This window comes from Thermobia domestica, chromosome 3 (genome assembly GCF_964235325.1).
Source record: "Thermobia domestica chromosome 3, izTheDome1.hap1.1, whole genome shotgun sequence".
NCBI classification, from domain to species: domain Eukaryota; kingdom Metazoa; phylum Arthropoda; class Insecta; order Zygentoma; family Lepismatidae; genus Thermobia; species Thermobia domestica.
Genome location: NC_137456.1, coordinates 332,316,563 through 332,338,226, shown reverse-complemented (window position 1 = coordinate 332,338,226; position 21,664 = coordinate 332,316,563). Strand labels below are relative to the sequence as shown.

Genomic DNA, 21,664 nt, shown 5'->3' with positions numbered 1-21,664 from the left:
CCAGCGCTAAGGGGCAGCCAGCAGTGTTTTTTGGATGGAACTTTCAAGAGCTGCTCGAAACAATTTGCCAGCTGTACACAGTTCATGCTGACATAGGGAGTTCAAATTATAATACATCAATCGTACCAGTTTTGTACGCACTGCTCCCTGACAAAACAGAAAATACATACGGAGACCTGTTTTCCTTTGTTAGAAGTTGGTCTGAACAACACGATCCTAGTGTGTTGAAAGTGGACTTCGAAAGTGCAGCTATCAATGCATTAAATTCTGTATTTCCAAATGCACAGGTATCTGGCTGCAACTTTCACTTTAACCAAAGCATTTGGCGGAAAGTGCAGGATATAGGTTTGGTGAGCGACTACCTGCACAATGAAGAAGTGCGCCTCCACATCCGTATGTGTGCATCACTGGCACTTATACCTATTGAATTTGTTGATGATAGTTGGTTGCTTATCATGGAGCAGTGCCCACGTGGAGAAAAAGTTGAAGCCTTCAATGATTACTTCACGCAACAATGGCTAGAAAACCCTACCATTCCTGTCAAGACTTGGAACTGCAGCGGCCAGAGGCACCGCACGAACAATGGTGTGGAAGGATGGCACCATCGGCTAAACAATGCAATTTTCAAGAACTCTCCACATGTTTTCACACTGCTCAAGACCCTAAAGGAAGATGCAAAATCAAATTGTTTTACTTACAACAAAGTTAAATTACAAGTTCCAGCGAAGAAGAGGAAGTTAGCCTACACAAAAGTTGACGACAGGATCCAAGTAATTCTACAAGATTTGCAAATCCATGGTAACTTGCGAAAATGTCTTAGAAGTTTGGGCTACATACATAAATTAGAGTAGTTGTCAGTGTATATTAGAGTCATTTTTGTAATGATTTTTATATATCAATATATATCAGTATAAGCCAGTATATATTAGAGGCATTTTTGTAATGATTTTTATTTTCTTTTTTACTTCACGACGTAGTATTGAACAAGTCTCCTGGACGACGTGCGTACTGAAGAAAGCAAGTGACAAGGTTCCTATCGGAGCCGCCTGAACGTATGGATTAAATGTGGTGTTAAAATTCATCGCGTTTCTTTCATGCTTCTTGGCGTCCGGTAACGTTACGTCTAGCAACTTTCTCTCAGGATCGTGGCAGTCAGCACCAATAATTGGCTGTGGCAGTCAGCACCCCACCAACGAGGAAGGCTTTTAAAATGTTTATCTCATAATGTTCTCCTTTCTCGTTTTTAGGTTGTTACGCAATGGCAGTCTCGAACAGAGCACGAGCTATTTTGGACCGGGACGAATTCTTATATAAGTATCTCCGGTTGTGTGATGATGACGTATACCATCCAATCGAAAATCCTCAAGTGAGTATAATAATAATAATAATAATAATAATAATAATAATAATAATAATAATAATAATAATAATAATAATAATAATAATAATAATAATAATATAGCAAAATAAGAAATAAAATATACGACTGGTTTTGAGCTTTCCCCGCTGGTCTACTGGGTAATGCGCCCACTTTTGTTGCACGGGTCACGCGTTCGATTCCTGATGGAAGAGCATTGAATGTATTACTGTGGTAGTCCGGCCGTCAAACCCCTGATTTTGAGTGTACCGTGCATTCACGTCCGCATAAAATATTTTCACGTTTTCATAATCTTTTAACCCTACCAAGTAATATTAGAAAGGGTGTCGCCCTAACACCCTTGGGCAATTTGTATAAAACACGTTAATATGAAATGGCTGCCGCCATTAACGGAATTTCTAATTTCATTAATCTCTCTTCAACTTCTTGTTCTATCATATGAATATAGGTGCGTATACCTATGTTTTAATGGTCAAAAGATAGTTTGAGCAGTTTACCATTGTTGTTGGGTCCATATTTAATAATGTAAAATTTATGTATGTACTAAAAGCTACCGCCATTAAAGGAATTTCTATTTTTATTTATGTCTCTCCAAGATCTTGTTCTATCATAGAAATATAGGTGTCTTTAATGGTCAAAGAATACTTTGAGCAGTTTACCATTGTTGTCGAGTCCATATTTAATAATGTAAAATTTATGTATATACAGAAAATTCAAAAAGAAATTATATTAACCATGGGAAATACAGTATGCATAGGTCGAAAAAACATTAATTTGCCAGTAAGAAAAACATATTTCTATGGACAATCATTTTAGGGCAGACACTTATCAAGATATAGAGACTATTATTTCCAATTTATAAAACGGATAGTAACTGAGCACGATACCCTAGAATTTGCTAGATTTAATACATAATTGTGCCGCCAGGAAGGACAAGATTCTCTAGCAACCACAAGGGCCATATATACCCCCTTACTAGACATGGATCCTGCAGACCCCGACACCATGTTCACAGCAATGGTTGAGGCCATACGACTTACCAACATGTGCGGACAAAATGTGACTATATTCACAAACGACCAGCAACTGAACAAGTTGGCTGTGCACATCAGCTGGTTTTACTCCAAACGATTTTCAACTTTCATTTCAAAACTTGGGAGAATGCACAGACTAATGATCTTTATTGGTTGTGTTGGATGTCTGATGACATGAAATGGTTTTGAAGATATCTTGAAGGCAGCATTTGGAAATGTTCCAAAAATGCTATCTGGTAAGATGTTCCCATAGAATTTCAGAACTCTTCAATTGGTTGTTGAAGAAGTTTAGAGGCCTATTTTTCTTGCAGTAAATTCAAAGGAACAGCTTATATATTTTTTTAAACAAAGCATCAAGCAGCTCTACATCCAAACTATGGTGTAGAAAATTTAGTAAAACCTGTATTATTATTATTATTATTTTGATGGTGTTTGTGAGAGCTGAACGTGAAAGTGAATGGCCACTGCACCTGTGGGCAGTAAAGCATATGCTGCCATATTTCTTTTCTGCTGGTCCTCACAATTATACAAGGTACGGTTTGTATTATTTGTAGTCAATGCAAAAATGTCATGGTGATGTACGAAAGAAATTCATGGAAGGGGAACACGTCTTGCACCACAAGGTAGGGCTGTGGAACGTCATCTGGTCTGACATGTATATCGAAACGACATTTACGAGATACAGTAAAGGATCCCGTGGAATCATCGGACTGACAATGAAACCAGAAATTATGAAGACGTGGGCATACAGCATGCGCATTTTTAGCCGTGTTTTGCAAGATCTATCCGACTTGACCAACTGCAGTCAGAGGAATGAAGTCACTACTCTCAAAGAAGAGAAACCAGCAAGGATTCGAACAGATAGAATTGACAGAGAGAAACTCAGGAGTAAGCTAGAAACGTGTATTGATCTGTTTGACACGAAGGACCATTCCCAATCTCTTACCAACATAGTCACTGGCAGAATTGCGTGAAAAAAGGTGAATGTTCACAATGCGTTGAATATTGGAATGGATCAAATGGTTAAATATTCAGCTACTTGGTAGGTAAGTTCCTCCATACCAAAGGAAGTTATAACGATGGCTATTAACAGAAAGTCCATATGCGTTGGAACTACAGATGTATGTGATGCCACGTTGATCTGCTCTCGTGTTCCTGGATTACAAGGGCCAAGAGACATCAATTTTCAACCTGTCGTCAGACATGAACTTGCCCCGGTACCAATTGCCATGTTTGATGACTACCGGGAGATGAGAATAACAAAGGCGAAATCACTCATGATAAATCAGCTAAAAGTTGATGCATCTGCAAGAGTAATCCTCAGACCAGAAGATACAGTGATTGATGAAAGTGCTATATTGTGGGTAGTAAACTGTCCGAACAATGGAACTGTTCATGGCTATTCCAATAACGTATGTGAATACGTGTTTTAGAAGACAAGGTTCTCTAATGTGTATTTGGTATTCGACAGATACTACAACTACAGCATTAAGAGTGGCACAAGATTGGCCCGAACTGACCAGTTTGGTAGCAGGAGGCAAAAGCCGACTTCGGGAACATCACTTTCATCCCGGAAAATGTACTTACTGTCGCTGAAAACAAGATAGAATTGACAGAGTTAATTATCCAGCAACTTCTGATATTCATATCAGATATCTGGACTATAAATTGGTCATAACTGGAAAGGACGCCACTCCAAAGAGATAGCACACAGAACTGATTTGCGGACAACATACGAAGAAGCAGGTGTGATCATAGTGCAGCAAGTAGTGAATATTGCCCAAAAGGGAGTGAAAAGGATCACAGTTACGTGCGATGATACCGATGTTTTCATACTTCTCATGTACTTCTTTCTCACACTTAAATTGTCGCGAGTGTTAACTATAGAAAGCAATGGGACTATCAGGACCGTTATCGACGTTGGTGCAGGCGTAGAAAAAGATAAGGCATTTCTTCCAGATCTTCCAGGTGCACATGCTCTCTCAGGGTGGGATACGGTTGCTCAGTGTTTTGGCATCAAAAAGGGAGTGCACTGCATCAACAGACTCAAGCTACTTGGAAAATTTCATGTAAATATCGCCGATGTTGTAAAATAAACCACGTATTTCATGTTCGTTGCTACGAAAGCAAAAGGAGAGAAAATATATCTGATGTACGAGTCGATGCGTGGATGACAAAGATATCAAGGTGAAAGGCTGCGTCATCTCCTGATTTGAAAAGTCTCTCATCTACAACGGAAGCGTTCGAATTAAATGTGCGTAGAGCACACATTCAAACTGTCATATGGATGTCAGGGTGCGAAGATTAGCCTCCCAAGTTTGATCCACCTTTGTATGGCTGGAAACGTGAAGATGCGTCGAAATCTCTTGTTCTTGTGGTACTGCTATCAAATACTGCATTGACACCTCCAAAAGTGTTTGATATGATTCATTGTCGTTGTTCACCTGATAAACCATTCTTAACAGTTTATTGTCGTTGCAATGCAGCTAAACTGTCATGCACTGTGTTTTATCTCTGTTATGACGAAGTACGGTGTAATAACGAAAAAATAAAACATCGCCGCTGCAAATACAAACGTAGTCGAAGAGGAGACCGAATATTTTATTCATGACTTGTAGACTCTTTATGCTCGCAGTGGCTGTGAAAATGAAAGTGTTGTTTAGTTCACACACAAGTGTTCAGATCACTGCTAAAGACCTAAAGATATATTCATTTTAAAACATATTCTTCAACACTTTTATGATGTTTAAAGCAACTTGTCATCGATAAGCCTTGAGTGTACACAATGGGAAGTTTGTGGTAGGATAATAACTTTGAATGTATGCACAATATTTGATTTATCAGTAATAGCAGCACTTAATTACCATAGTAACCCTTTTGAATCCAATGACAAGACAACGCCGAGAAGTATTATAGACAATTAGTATCAAACATTAGCTGATTACTTGTACCAAAGCCTGTAGTTTGCATCAAAACCTAACCTACGCACAAGTGAAACCTATTTTTTTTTACTTGCACAGAGAATTGAGAAACATTTTATAACGACGTCATTATATAAGGTATCAAAATAATAATTGGCATGAACATTACCAATATCTCAATGTATATGGAGTACCGTGCTTTCACCCAGGGCCCCAAATGTCGAAAAAGGAATTTTTCAGAGAAATTTCCCGATTTTTTCAAATTTCCCTTTTCCCGTACGTTGTAAGGGTATGATCTTTATAGCGTTTGAAAGACTGCATCATTTTAAAGAGAATGACATATGAAACATAAAATTCTGATGACTTGCCTTGAAGCAGTAGATACTTGAAAAAATTCCTAAAAATTGCTTAACGTCATTGGACTCGAAAGGGTTAATGGGTATTATGCAAAATGCCCAAGGGTGTAAGAGCGACACCCTTCCTAATATTGTTTAGGAGGATGTAAAGGCTATGAAAATGCAAAAATATTTTATGCGGACGCACATGCACGGTACCATGGACTGACTGCCGGACTATGGTTCCTATTTCATAATGTAAACTATATATTCACGTTTTATATAAAGTCGCTGCTGAAAATGCTTCAATAGCCACGTCACATTTCAATAGATAAAAGACGCGTTTACAATTATACATAAAAACTTGGTTAATCCATTTGATTACTTCTTTTTAAATATAATTCATGTATACATCATCCTAAGAATTGTGCTATGAGTGACTGATCACTAGTGCCAGGTCCCAGTTCATTATAATATGAGATCCCGTTTCAGTACCGAGGATACATGTTTATAATTTTGATCTGAAGCAGTACCATCCGATGTAAGTAACCGCACCAGTAACTGAAGTAAGTACCTTTCATGCATCCGGCAGAAAGCAGAGGCACAACCGGCATACTTCGTAGCTGCGCCTATGTTATGAAAGTAGTATTCAAAGTTTTTGCGTGTGATTAGCGTTGTACTAATACTTTGATTAACTATAATGCTAAATTCCGTGTTTAAAAGCGCATTGGTTAAGTGATCTACGATTTATATCAAGAACAGCTAGCCGCGATTTTTTGAGCAGAAATTGTCTATACGGATGTTAGCAACATGTGTTAGTCAAACTGTTAGTACGACGCTATTCACACGTGAAAACGTTTCTGAAAATGTTTGAAATGTACCTGGCAATAGTGGCAGACTACATATGATAATGATGGACTATAATATCTGAATTATAGTAAATACTTGGTGCTTGTGAATGGAGTTTACGTAACATTGTGAATTAGATGAAAATTCTTTTTTTTTTAAATAAAATGTAAATTGACTATTTTAATATATTTTAAAGAAATATACCGCTATTTTGCGCTATTGTGATAAACTATATTTCATTCACACATGTACATTGCTTGAAGATGTTCATTGTCCAAAAGAAATACAATGATTATTAGTTCATTTGAATCGTTGAGTTTGAAAACCGGTCATCTCCATCGAAGTTAATTTGAGAAGAGTGACAAACAAAGCTCTTATTTTCGGACTGTAGAACTGACATTTTTCTACTGTCAAAAAATGAAAATAACACTATATTAATCAATAATACATATTGATTAATTTAGTTTTGTTTGTCACTCCTCTCAAATTAGCTTCGATGGAGATGACCGGTTTTCGAACTCAACGATTCATTTGTAGGTGTTATTTTTTAATGTTACATCAAAAAAGTAGCAACAATTTTCGTCTTATTTCTCTTTAATACCTGATGAACGCAATGGAAAAGTAATTATGCTATTATTATTTGTTTAAAAATTATTTTTCTAGGGTTACGTAAACTTAGGGACTGCTGATTCTTTTCTTTGTGAAGATGTGTTGTCTGAGCGTCTTAATAAACCTGATACGTTCAGAGTTACCAATGACGAACAACATTACTTCTCTATGTGGGGTTCTGAAGAGGTGAGACACAAAATGGCTGACTTCCTTACCCATTACTTCAAATCAGTTAAACCAATTAACCCTAACAATGTAAGTATCAAAGTAATTGTTTGTATGATTACTATGGTGTCGCCTACAATGACTAAAACAAATTACGTACAAGGAGTCTCAAATAAGTTACCGTAAAGTGGGAGAACATTGGCATAGAGCGGGGTAAATTTGGCAACGCTGTGCTACAGCAAAATTTTCTATCTCTTTTTAGCTCTTTTTTTCTTTAATCTGGTTTGCAACATTTACTTCAACATTGACCAACAATTAGACAAACATAGTACATTGATGCGGTTGCAATATCTCCTCAAATGAAGACCAATGTCAAACTTGTTCATGTCTTTGGAGTAATTATTGAGGCCCAGATTGGTTTCACTGTGTGAACTGTTTAAATTGGATGTCTGGCAATTGTAATGAAAACGCTACAGACCATGGGCGCCCGAAAGGGCGCAGGGTGAGGCCCGGGCCCCCTGGCTCACGTAATATAGCAAACTACGCATATTAAACACAAGAAATATCAGACATAATATAGCAACCATTGAGATGCCCCCCCCCCTTAGAAAATTTTCTTCGGACGCCACTACTACAGACCCTTATTATGAATGTCTAATGTGCAATACTGGTATCCCTAATTGAGCACTTCAAATTCTTTTATAATAAATCAACACACTGTTTGTAATCTAGAGTTGTATACATAAATTGTACAATTAGGGTTTTAATAAACTGAGAACATAGTAAAATGTTTTTATAGTTCAGTCAATAAAGAAAAAAATAGGCTTTGTCGGGAGTACTTAGTAACAAGCTGAAACTTTGCCAGTTATTCCAACATCATAAGGAGAGTATTTTCTGTAAAGTCCCCAACCCTCCCCTCTTGCTTTCCCCCACGGCCCTAAACATGCAAATTTGCATACCTACATTAAAATGTCAATAGCTCAATTAAGCTAGCTCGTATCAATATCATTTTTTAAAGGTAGGTTCCTCATATTACGTTCTTTAAATTATGTCCTTATGTGTTTTTGGCTAAAGTAAGTATATATGGCGCTATTGAAATACATTGCAGAAAACGCAGATTTTTTTTTTTATAATATTCAACATTTTTGTTATTATTACTAAATACCTGATAACGCTACAACAAAATGTTTCAAATAAAGCTTTTAGCTTGTTTTGTTAGTTTTAGAATGATATACGCATTAATAGGTTTATGGGAATGGGAACTTTGTCCAGAGAATTCTTACCAAATAACTGCACATGCGGGAAAGTCATTCTGCTGGGCCGGCTAGACGCACGTACCCCAGATTTGTCAGTACCATGTGTCAGTTTCAGTGGGAGATTTATTAAGCTTGTATTTATTAAGGCCTGTGACAAACATCTTGGCATTTCAGCTAAACGAATTAAACGCAAGCTCTGGCGTGACGTTGCCAAGTGGTAAAGGGTGTGGCTATGGGTAAGCAGACATACTACAGCGCGATCAGGTGACAGGGGATAGACGTTGATGTGTGCAAAATAAACGTGCCAATATTGCTGGCCTCTCATTTGCTAGCAGCATTTAAAGGGAACTTGGAGCGCCGCCTTCAAATGCCAAGATGTTTGTCACACCGTTTAAGTGATTTTGTGCAGTAAAAGTGAGAAGTACTTAATGAGTATCTAGTAGGTTCTTTTTTTTCTGTAAGGTTTCTAGTAGATTTATAATTTGAAATTATTCATATATGCTTTTAGTATTCTGATTTGTTATCTTCAACTGGAACGTAACGTTTTGTTTACATGCTCATAATCAATTTAGAGTTTTACGTTTTAAAAAAATCTAGACAAATTTACGTTAGGTTTAATTGCAAAATAGCAGTTTTCAAGTCGAAAGCAAGCATTGAAAAGTTTAATCACTACATGATTCTTCATAGTCAAAAAAAATAGTACAAAATATATAATATGCCTGGATAAAAACCCAAATACGTTTCATTTCAAACACTAAACTTTAATTTAAAATGCATATAACTCTTTACAACGTTTTGTGATTATACACTATTTAATAATTTTTGAAGTGTCAAAATTACTCTTTTTTTGTCAATATCACTTACGTAATTAATAATAGAAAGTAGAAAGTAATGTTCCTAATTTTAAACTTCAATTCCCATATCATTTTGATTAATGAAACTTAACTCAGTATAATATATTACATTGACAAGAGTGTAGTCATTTCATATTGTTCCAGGCTACCTGAGACATTAATATAAAAAGCAAAGAATAATTTTGATTTCATCTGTGTAATTTGTGGAAATGAACTTAACGTAGATACTGGAGTTGTAAAAATAGTGTACATTCTATTCGTGAAGCTAGTGTAGAAAGGAAAGGCGATGTGCACGGAAAGTTACAGAGAAAGTGTACTAAGATAGTGCAAATTTTAAGAATAAGGGAGCAAAAATCTTATTCCAGAAAGTCTTGAGATTTTTACATCACAAGTTACAAAAGAACAACTTCAATGAATCCGAGAAAGCTGAAAGTAAGTGCGTTGTAAATCATGCTCTCGTATTTCCTGTAAAATCTAGACCTCGATTGTGTCACCATGTAGACATGCCTTGCTCTAAATCTACATCGATTATACGATTCAAAACACTTCATAAACACATTTTATCAACTTAAGTGTGAGCATCATACCTTGAAGTGAGAATCTACCTTGATCGATCATTAACGGTGGCTCCCCAGTTATTCATTCAGATGGATTTCTCCAACATGTTTTTGATAATGTTGATGTAAATGTGTGAAGTCTTGATAACAAAAGCACTTTTCGTCATATTGAAGGGATTCATTGTGCCATGCCAGGTACCTATGACAGAGAGCAAGTTAAGAGAATTCCAATCGAGTCTTTTATTAACACCACAACTATCCGAGAGTACAATCGTTATTGAAGACCTAAGTGAAAGATCTCTTATAGCCCTATCTTCACACTGTATATTTTTCCTCAACCTCGCAGCCAGGATGGAGTGGATTTATGACTACCATAATGATAAATCGAAAAAGTGTCCTACTACATATATTATAGCTGTATTGCAGTTGATCAAAGCAGAAAATGAAATCAATTGTAGTGATTGATGGAGGATTTCTTATTTATTATGTTCCTTGTACTTATGGAAATGTTATTCAAAACTGTAGCAACTACACTAAATGTTCACTGAATTACGACCACCTATCTAATACTTTGTTGGTCCACGTTTTCTCAGAGGACGACCTAAAGACTGTGTGGCATGGATTTTGGTAGTTGCTCATATGTTTCCTTACATTAAATGTAAGGAAACTTAGTTTATATATAGATGTCCCACTTTACCTTATTTATATTTGAAATTCGGTATTGTCAAGTAGGGTTGAGAAATATTTTTCCATCGTAACTGTTCTAGATATTACAATAAAACTTGAAACACACATTACATATAGACCATAGTATTTTGAAAAGTAGATTATATTCAGATACCTGTATCCACGGTTGCTACAAAGGGTACTAAATTAAAAAAAAAAAAAGGATTTTTCGGAGGGAACGTTCTGTATTTTATCTCAAATTTCCCTTCCCTTGTACGTCATGCAAACATGCGTATGATACCATTTGAAAGCATGTTTTATTCTAAAGAGAATTACGTAAAATCTATGATACTCGGACGAATAGTACTGAAGTAGTAGCTACTTAACTGAAAGTCATTTTCCTAAAAAAAATATAAAAGTCTAAAAGGGTTAACGGGGTAGAGAGGAAAACAGTAGGGGGAGGGTTTTGCACTTTTCAGAAAATACTCCTCATATTGTGGTCTAACGTTCCTGAAAATTTTAGCTTGTTACTAATTAGTCCCGAAAGAAAACCTTCATTGACTGGACTATTAAGAATGTTTTCAGGTGCCAATGTACTTTCTATTGAGTAGATTAAAAAAAAAAACTTATAAATGACTTGCCAAAGTTAGTGATATACGAGGTAAAATTGGCACCAAAAAGAATATGCAGGTAAAAATTCGAATTTTGAAAAAGGTGTTATAGATATTACAAAAGGAAGGTTCAAATATCATGTTGACTTTTCTTTAATGAATCTTCAACAGTTTCCGAAAGATCTTGAAAAAACTCAAAAAAACTTGCCATGTTCCCCCATTTTACCATATCTACCTAAATAGGAAGGGAGGGTCGGAGTATAATGACGCATGATACGCACGCCAAGGCCACTGTGGAGAACCCCGCTGCGCAATTTGAGGTCAGTCGAAGCAACGCAGTCGAGCAGAGTGTTTGTGTGACGCCGCGAACAATGGATTAGCAGAAGTTGAAGCACCGCTTGGTCACCAAGTTTCTCACTAAGGAAGGGAAGGAACCAAAGGTGATCCACGAGCGACTGGTGAAAGTGTACCGGGACACAGCACCGTCAATATTCCATGTCAAATACTGGTGAAAGCGATTCAAGTGGGGACAGGAATCCATTGAGGATGACCACCGCTTCCGGAGACCCGCAGATGCAGTCACCACGGAAATGTCCCACAAAGTTGAGGATATGGTACTGCATGATCGCCGTATTAAGGTCGCCGAGAATGCAGCAGCATGTGACATATCCAAAGGATCCATCCTGACGATTTTGCATGTCCGCTTGGCCATGTCAGAGGTCTGTACTTGCTGTGCCCCCTAAATGTTCACGCCTCCACAGAAGCAGTGCCGGATGCAGTGGTCCCAAGTCTTGTTGGACTTCTTTCACGAGGATGAGGACAAGTTCCTGGCTCAACTGGTGACAGGGAATGAAACCTGGATCCACCATTGGGATCCTGAGTGAAAGCAGGAGTTCATGCGGTGGAGACACCACGATTCTCATCTTCGTACAAGTTCCGCACACTGTCTTCTGTGGGAAGATCATGGCGACTATCTTCTGGGATTCTGAGGGGATTTTGTTGGTGGAGTACACGCCTCACAAGACGACAATCATGGGTGATAACTATGCTGTCTGCTGGTATCGTTTGAGAGAAGGTATTGTAAAACAGCGTCCGGGAAAGTTGGCCAAAGGGATCCTCTTGCCACACAACAACGTGCCAGTGCACATAGCTGCCATTGCTGACTGCTGTTTCCAAGTGTTGAATACTCCTCTCTACAGTCCATACATGGCCCCTAGTGACTATTATCTCTTCCAAGACCTGAAGAAACATCTGCAGGCACAACGTTTTTCGTCGGACAACGAGGTCCAACAGGCTGTTTTCCAGTGGTTTGGAGGCCATGACAAGGACTATTTTTTGTCTGGGATTTCTTCGCTGCGCACAAAGTGGCGACGGTGCATATACCTCCATGTGAACTACATCAAAAAACAGTGGTGACCAGGATAACCTGTCTGCGTTCCTTCCTGTTTAGGTAGGTAACTTATTGGATGCTCCTCGTAAATGTTCTCTAAACGATATTTGTGTGTGTGGAAAGCTAAAGTCATAAATGTTGCCTTCTGACTGAATAGTTCTTATTGACTTAACGTGGAAGTGTCAACAAAGATTATCAGAATATTGAGAATATATTTTAGAATCAAAATCTAGTATCCTGTACCTTAGAATTTTCTTCAATCCTCCAGCAATAATCTGTGATCTGTGAAAGCAGAAGCTACAATTTGAAAACTATGTAAGGATAAGTGCCCACGCTCCGGCCTTCCCAGTGTAGCTTCAATCTCTTAAAAATACGGGAGGAGAATATATTCCTTGTTTTTTTATATTTATTGATTTAAATTTACTTTCGCTGTCGTCACTATAATATTCAATTCCTATTCATTTTCAAACACTGACGTCATTAGCTATTAAATATTGAGGGAACATGCCACAGTTCATATGATAAGTTATTTTTTAACAACACACTATGATTTCATTTGATAAGGGAAATTTATTGATTTACCGTAACTCACGTAGTGCAATTATATGAATTTTATCCCTTTACATTAAGGGATTTTTAAAAAACTTAATATCGAGCATGGTATTTCAATCGAAAACTTTACCCTTTTTTATTTGTGAATGCACTTCTGCACTAAGTTTGTGTATGCATATGCTGCATTTACATAGAAACCGGAACTATTGCAACTTAGCACTTAACATTATCGTCTAATGAATAATAAAGTTTTACAAAGAAGTGACGAAACACGTAACTACTTGTTATTTTCTAAAATAAATAAATAACTTTTGAATCAAATATCAAGCATTTATTGCATAAACGTTTTACTAATATTTGGGTTGAATCTGTTGTTATCGTTATATGACCAGTCAACGACAAATGTTCTTTCTGTTTGATGAAATTAGTTTCCTAATTACCTTGAGAATGGAAGGACAATTTGAGTACAGTTTTCAGTAAATTAAAAAGAACGTAATTTTCAATGCGCTGCAACCATATTACCGTTATTGCCAAAATAAATTTTACCAAACGTAAAGAACTTTTGTTGGTGACTGTACAAACAATATTAAAAATGTAAACATAATAATAATATTCTATATACATACACACACGCATTTACACCTAACTTCAATCACAATTAACCAAAAGCTTTAGTTTGACATCATATCATGATCTTGAAAATTGTATCAGAGTTTTTAACTTACTAACAAGTAGTAATCAGGTTGATATAAACTTGATAGAAAGTTTGAATGTTTATCTTTTCTTAGGTCGTTGTTGTCAATGGTGGAATAGCATGCATGGAGCTCTTGGCATTTGGATTATTTGATGCAGGAGATGTCCTGTTGACACCCACGCCTGCCTACACTCGTGTTTTCTCTGATTTCAACGAAAGATTTCAAGTGGACGTTGTGGATATTCCTCTACGTGAGCTGGTAACTAATTCTTTTTCAGCTGTATGTCAGAAAGCATTTTAAGGTTTGGTAGGAATGGTTTGTACTAAGTCGAGGATCGTCAGTAGCAACACAATGGCCACATGGTGTGAAGTGGACACATATATTTTACTTGCTTCAATTACACATAAGGTACATTTTCTACAATTACCCTTTCCCACCATGGTACTTTCTCTTATACATTTTCCCGTCTTCCCTGAATTTTACCCTTGTTCACCTTTGTACTTCGTCCTTCTCCACAGTTTGATCTTTCCCCACTTCGACTCTTTTCCTGACATTTTGTTTTTCCCGATAGTAATACTCATTTTCCATTTTCTATAACCTGTATTATACTTATTTTCCACTTTAAACATTCATATTACTTTTCCAAGTTATTACATTCCATACTTTGTTTTGCTGATGTATATTTTCGGTAAGTATCTTACAAAACATTTAGAAATTTTTTGTTTACCGATTGTGGTGCTTTACAAAAGTATCAGGATTGAAATTATAATGGTTGACCACTAGAGTTGCTTTTGTTGTTGATTTTGAGTTTGACGTCCCTTTGAGCAGCGAGGCTATATGAGACGAGAACTACTGGACAATGTGGACTAACGTGGACAATGAACCGCATGAGTTCCAGCCGGGAATCGAACCCGCGTCTACTATGCCAAAGGCGTGTACGCAAACCGTTTAGCCATGAAGAGGCTCTTAATAATTTTTCTTGAGAGTTGGATTTTCATAACGACTTTTAAAACTATTGAATACCTAAAGTGTACCCACTTACTTATACAACTATGTCGTATTGTCTGGACGACTCCAAAAGTGCATTACCACCTGCAATTCTTCTTTTCCTGCAATAGTAGGCAACCCAAATGCTGAGTATTTGGGTTGGTTGAGAATTAGAATGGCGTTGGACCAAACCTCAATTTTGTTACAAATATATCAGTATGCAAAGCTGTAGATAAGATAATAAAATAAATTATTAAGAATGACGGTTTTATTATTGAGAAGGAAATGGATGACATAAAACGTTACAAACTGATCTTACTTAAGTAATCAAACAAGATGAATGGTAATAAATAAATATCAGAAAAAACATTCGTAAGATAAGAGAAAAAGGTTACATAATGGAAAGGTTTAATATAAACGTCTAACAGCACAGCAACAAACATCCACAAGAAACGAAGAGACAAACAGACTAAGGGAACCATTGGCGTAGCAGAGTTGCGGGCCTCTCATGCAAGATAAAGAGATGGGACCCTACTTGTAAATAATAAGTGTTATAATATTATTGTTAAAATAATAATAATAATAATAATAATAATAATAATAATAATTATTATTATTATTATTATTATTGAAAACTAGATTACTTTACAAAATCTCTAACTCTGCCTAAGAGCATGATTGCAGATAGCGGTCATGTGTGCATTTTTTCTCAATAAGCGGTTTCAAAGGAAAAATGGGATGGAAATCTTCGAGAGAGAGAAACAAAAGGCTTTACGGTAAATTCTAGGTCAAAGTTCGAAGACTCAGACTCAGAACTACAAGATTAATAGAAATAGAAATGAGAGATTAAATTCCTTTTTTTCTCTTACACTAAAAGACGTCTTTATTTTGCTGAGATCACCATTTTTAAAAATATATAAGTCCTCTATCCCGGGATAATTCTGGCTACCGGGTTTCCGAGGTAATCGGCATCGGGAAGTGTAAAGGTTGTCGACTCTCAGGTCTCGACAGTTTGTTAAAAGAGATTTCGCAATTTATGTTGTTCTTTCGTTACAAAAACACATATGATTAATTATATTCACGGTGAATTACTGAACTTATACACTCCGCATAAAAAACCCACAGCTAACACCTTGCAGCTAGGTCATCCAATATATAACGTATTATGGCACAATTGTGTCTGGTAGAGAGACCCCTCTCTCTCCTCCTTTCCTCTCTCCCATACTAAAATCAGCAATAACATAAGCACAATTGTAATTTTCAAAATATACATGTATTAGTATATATTAAGTGAAATGATAAAAATGAGACAAAACGAGATTCATAAGTTGATGTAGAGATAAACTTAAACATATTTCAATGAAAAATTGAAATCAATAGATATCTCTTAGAGATACGGAATACAGACAGAGAAAGAAAAGGAGATATAAGAAGAAAAAGTAAAGGGAGCATAGATAAAATATTGGATTTAAACGTAGTAAGAAAAGAACCTAACTATAAAATTTTGTTTCCGGAAATACAGCAGTAATATAGAGATAATGTGTTTTTGTAAATTTTTGTCAGAACGATTCAAATAAATACGTAGAGAATGTTTGAAAACTTCAATAAGTCACTTTCAAGATGAAAAGCATACTTGGTGATCAAATTAAGTACTCCATTTTCATTGAAACTGAACAGTTGCCAGACACATCTAGGATCATGCCAAAAGTTTAACGCACATCCTGTCTTACCGCGTTGTTGGGTTGCAAATTCGGTAGTGTTCATTAAACGTACAGATCTGAAATACACCAAATAGGTAGCGTAGGTCATACCTTCCATTCCAGACTACTAATACAAACTGAACAAAAAGAAAAAGAAAATATTGGAAATAGAAAGAAAATTGAATGAGTCCTATTTTAGTTCTAAATTTCTATCAGAAAAACCTATATTAAAAGTAAAAATTGTATTATAATTAAAGGTTACAAATGTTTAAAAGAAAAATTGTATGTTGGTTTCTTATAGACGTAGCAAATCTTGCATATTTCGTATTTCATACTGGATAAAACAAATTGAATAATTATAAGATGGAGACGAATTGTGTGTCAAATTAATATAAACAAAATCTCTCTTGAAATAACACCAAAGGGGACCATTTTCTTGTCATTTTTAAGCATTTGTCTGTTCCGAATATTCACTCTCGATTCCACCTATTGCGGGTATAACGTTGTAATTCGCAATGATAGAATGAATACGCTAGAGCTGAAACCGATGATCGCAGCGGCACGATGATTCGATAGAGACTCGGTAACCCACAGGAAAAACCAAAGAGACTTAATTATTTCCTTGATATAGAGTGTGTATTTGTGTTTTTGTGAGAGAGAAGAAAGATGCAAGATTTGATAAAGAAACGTAAAAAAAAAGATGGACAGAAAGAGAGAGAAAGAGAGACGAATATAAATATAAAAGCTACTTCTCATTACTCTGTATGATGAAAACTACACACACTCTTTATTCGGATTCTCGCCTTGTATTATTATTATTATTATTATTATTATTATTATTATTATTATTATTATTATTATTATTATTATTATTATTATTATTATTATTATTATTATTGGGTTCACAATTACGGTCCTATTTTGGATGGGAGGCCCACAAGTCTGGTACGCGAATGGTGTCCCTTAGTCTGTGTTGTCTCTCTTTCCGTTTCTTGTGAATGTTTGTTGTTGTGCTGTTAGGTGTTTATATTAATCCTTTACATTATGTATCATATTTTCTTATTTACGATTTTTTTTAAAAAAAGAAATGAAACTGCTTTTCTCTGATATGTATTTATTACCATTCATGTTGTTTGAACTGCTTAAGTAAGATCATTTTTTAACTGTTGGCGTCATCCGTTTCCCTCTCGAATTCTCAACCAACCCAACGACTGAGATTTTTGTGTTGCCTTCTATTGCAGGAAAAGGAGAATTGCAGGTGGTAATGCACTTTTTGAGTCGTGTATACAATAAATTGATTTTACAACAAAACAATATTTAAGTCATAAAAAGGTAAAAAGAATGTACTAAAAGGGGACATTCTAAAAGACAGAACCATGCTACTTAAACAAACATCTATCACACAATTTAATTTTAAACACCTTACTAATGGTAGGTTTTAATAAATACAGTACTGAAGTGTTTGATACATTTATACATGCCACATCTTCAACTTCTCTAGAAATAATCTACAATTATTGGAATGTAAACATGAATAACTAGGTGACCTGGATATACAAAGACCAACTATTTATTTGCAATACAGCACAACGTTATTCATTTCTTGGTGAAGCACGATTCGGCTTAAGGACTGAAAGAATGGAATGTCTATATTCATAAATATTAAATCTACTTACTTCAAATTGCAACAGTACCCTTCAGATAGGCAAAATGCAAGAAGCTTCTTTTTTGTGGGGAAGTCATACTGCTGTATATGCCCGTAGCTAGTCCAAAAATATAAGGAGACTCCCATCCAACCATATTATAGTTTATTTGCAGGTTCCCTTAGTCCCTCTGGATACGGGCCTGCTGCTGAACACTATTAATAGGTGTACATCTGTTGTGTTCAATTTTGCAATAAAATAAAAAAATCTTATGTAACTCCAAACTCCAAGTGATATGGCGAAAATAAAAGTTTGAAAGTTGTTCAACATTGTTTAAAAAATAAATGTCACATTACAAATAGTGTCATCAGAATCCAACTGTGGAACTCATTCATGAACATGACGACTAGTCATAGAAAAATCTGTCTTCTTTCCTCTCTTTATGCTGCCTTCAAGATAATGGGTCAATCCATTCAAAGTATCGAAAAAGAAGAAAAATTGCCGCTCGACCTTCTCAAAAAATCTAATTTTTTCATGAATGTTTCACCTATATCAGGGTACTTCAAAACCACAATTAATTATTTCTTACAACATCCCATGATGCCACAGAGGCTGTTGCCATTTTGCGTTTTTTCGGTTTTAGGTGTTTACTTTCTTTTGAATATCTCAGAATGTATTTGTTCTACCAAATTGAAAATTACTGAATGTCTCCAACTCGAGTAGAGCTAGAAACTTCGATCTCTTAACATTTTTTCTAAAATCGCTTGGAGAGAGTGTAATCAGGGTCTACGGTAGCAACACTCTCGAACATTGAAAACATGTTTGGGAAGAGGAAACAACTAATGTAGAGGTCTGACGTTTTGTGTGCATGCAGTCAAGGGTCATAATTTAATACACAAAAATTTGCATTGCTCCCAAAAGACTGAAAAATCGTGAAGTTGGGGAATTGTGCCAATTTAGCATGTTTCACTGTCAAATATCTCCAATGGGCCTGGATGAAAAATTGAAATTTTGGGTATAGTTGGTGCTTTAGTATGCCATAATAATCAATAAAGCGCGTTTTGTGTTCTTTAGCAAAAGGAGATCAAAATATTAAGTAATGATGTCATACTCTAATAGGTGTTTTGTTCATAAATTGAACTACAAATTTATGTTGTGAAGTAAAATAAAGTAGGATGAATGCTTAGTCAGTCAAGGCTCTCTAGCTCGTTTTTTTCCTCTAGTTGTAACACTGTCTTATCACACCCACAGCAGCACTGGTGAAGAATAATGCTATCAGCAGAAGGTGAGGAAAGTCAATACACACACTTGAAAAAATGTCCGTAAGTACTCCTAGCTTTTGCTGGTAAGTATATCAACGATATTCAATCATGTTTATTGTTCTCTTAACTGTCAACTCATGCAGAAGACTGTTGTCCTTTTGTTTGATCTACATTCCCAAGTCATGAACACTTATTTGCTGTAAACACTGACTGCTTTCCCCGCCTCGGCATTCTTCACCAGTGCTGCTGTGGATGTGATAAAACAGTGTTACAACTAGATTAAAGAAACGAGGTTGTGAGCCTTGACTGGAATAACCATTCATCCTACTTTATTTTACTTCACAACACAAATTTCCAGTTGAATTTATAAACAAAATAGCTCCTAGTGTATGACGTCATTACTTAATACTTTAACCACCTTCCGCTCAAAAACACAAAACGCGCTTTGTTGTGTACTATGGACTAAAGGATTAATCCCAAATTTCATAATTTTTCATCCAGGCTCATTGGAGATATTGAACAGTGAAACATGCCAAATTGGCAAAATTCCACAACTTTACGACTTTTTTCAGGCTTTTGAGAGCAGCTACAGCTTTGTAAATTTTTGTGAATTAACTTATGACCCCGGACGACATACACAACAAAATCAGATTTCTACGTCAGTTGTTTCCTTTTCCCAAACATGTTTTCAATGTTCGAGAGTGTTGCTACCGTAGACCCTGATTACACTCTCTCCAAGCGATTTTAGAAAAAATGTTAAGAGATCGAAGTTTCTAGCTCTACTCGAGTTGGAGACATTCAGTAATTTTCAATTTGGTAGAACAAATATATGCTGAAATATTCGAATGAACGTAGACGTTTAAAATCGAAGAAAAAACGCAAAATGGCGGCCGCCACTGTGTCGGCATGGAATGTTGCAAAAAATAAGTAATTGTGGTTTTGAAATATCCTGATATAGGATAAAATCCATGAAAAAAAATAGATTTTGGGGGGATGGTCGAGCGGCACATAGTTGATCACTTAGAATGGACTGACTCTAATTATGAAAAGTGTAATGCACAGTGTTGTACGTAAAGAATGATTAATTCATCTTCTTTCTTTGAACTTTTGATTTTACTAAGTTGTTTTCTGTGCAATTCAATGTCTATCGCAAAACCATCAATTTCTAGTAATTTACTTCTACATAATAAAAGCTGTGGACAAATAAATACTTATTTGTTTCTGTGTGAACTTTCAAATACATTCCTGAAAACTTCATTTCCCTTTTAGTTGACTACATCTAATCACGAAATATTTATGATTCTGCGTAGTCCTGTCTCAAAATTTGTGGCTGTGCTATTTATACTGAAACCATTGCTAGGGATCCCGTCCATTTAATCTACGTATGCGTAACATATTCTACTTATTTTCCTTACTTTTCTTATTCTGAGTTCTGAGATTGAGTATCGAGTCTTTAGTTATTTGTAATTCTCGTGACACATTATCTCTCGAATTAAGTGCTTTTGTATGTATTACTCAATTATTATACTCTCTGGAAGGGTAATTTCCAATTGGCCGATGTACGACTTAGGGACAGGATTCGGAACAGATTGAACAAAGAGGTGGGAACAAGATACGTGGGATAGAATAAAACAAGTATTGACAGTGTCGATTACTCATGACTTCATGAGCACTATATCTGATAAACTACGGACTAAGCGTCATTTTGTAACGACGTTATTCCTTTTGTTCCATATATTTTGCCCACAGTTCAAGTAAGTCAACATAATTCGGTACTTTTATTTATACACTTAATTGCAAAAACTAACAATTGCATACCTTGGAAATTAGGCTCGTCAAAAATATAGAACAACTAAGTTTAATTCTCAAAATTTCATGAATAATAATCTTTATGTTGTTATAGCAACATGAAACAATTATCTATAGTTATAGCCAAAACCATTTCATGAACATCAATCTATCTCAACATAAATTCTACATTTTTCTTCTTCTTCTTTATAACATATTGTGCACTTTTAAGCACCGTTGACCAAAATAGCTACAATTAAAATTGGAAGTAATTTATAGATCAGATATACAATCTCGTTGTAATTTGTCTGTCACCACCGTCGTTTATCAACGGCTCTAATCGCTTGTTGTTGTCTTACTCCTTTCTCTGTGTAATTTACTGAGTATACATGCAGCAAACTACGAAGTTGCA

At 35.8% G+C, this 21,664-nt stretch overlaps 1 protein-coding gene across 2 annotated transcripts in view; it reads left to right on the top strand.

Annotated features, from left to right (window-relative positions):
- LOC145681219 (1-aminocyclopropane-1-carboxylate synthase-like protein 1) overlaps positions 1-21,664 on the top strand; it is a 66,653-nt gene that overhangs the window by 2,733 nt on the left and 42,256 nt on the right. Inside the window, exons 2-4 of one of the 2 annotated variants that reach the window (XM_081752758.1) lie at positions 1,248-1,366; positions 7,181-7,312; positions 13,966-14,130. In XM_081752758.1, the coding sequence (XP_081608884.1) occupies positions 1,259-1,366; positions 7,181-7,312; positions 13,966-14,130 (405 nt within the window). In that variant the 5' untranslated portion in view covers positions 1,248-1,258. Of the gene's footprint in view, positions 1-1,247; positions 1,367-7,180; positions 7,382-13,965; positions 14,131-21,664 lie in introns of both variants that reach the window. The other variant, XM_081752757.1, reaches the window with a different exon arrangement.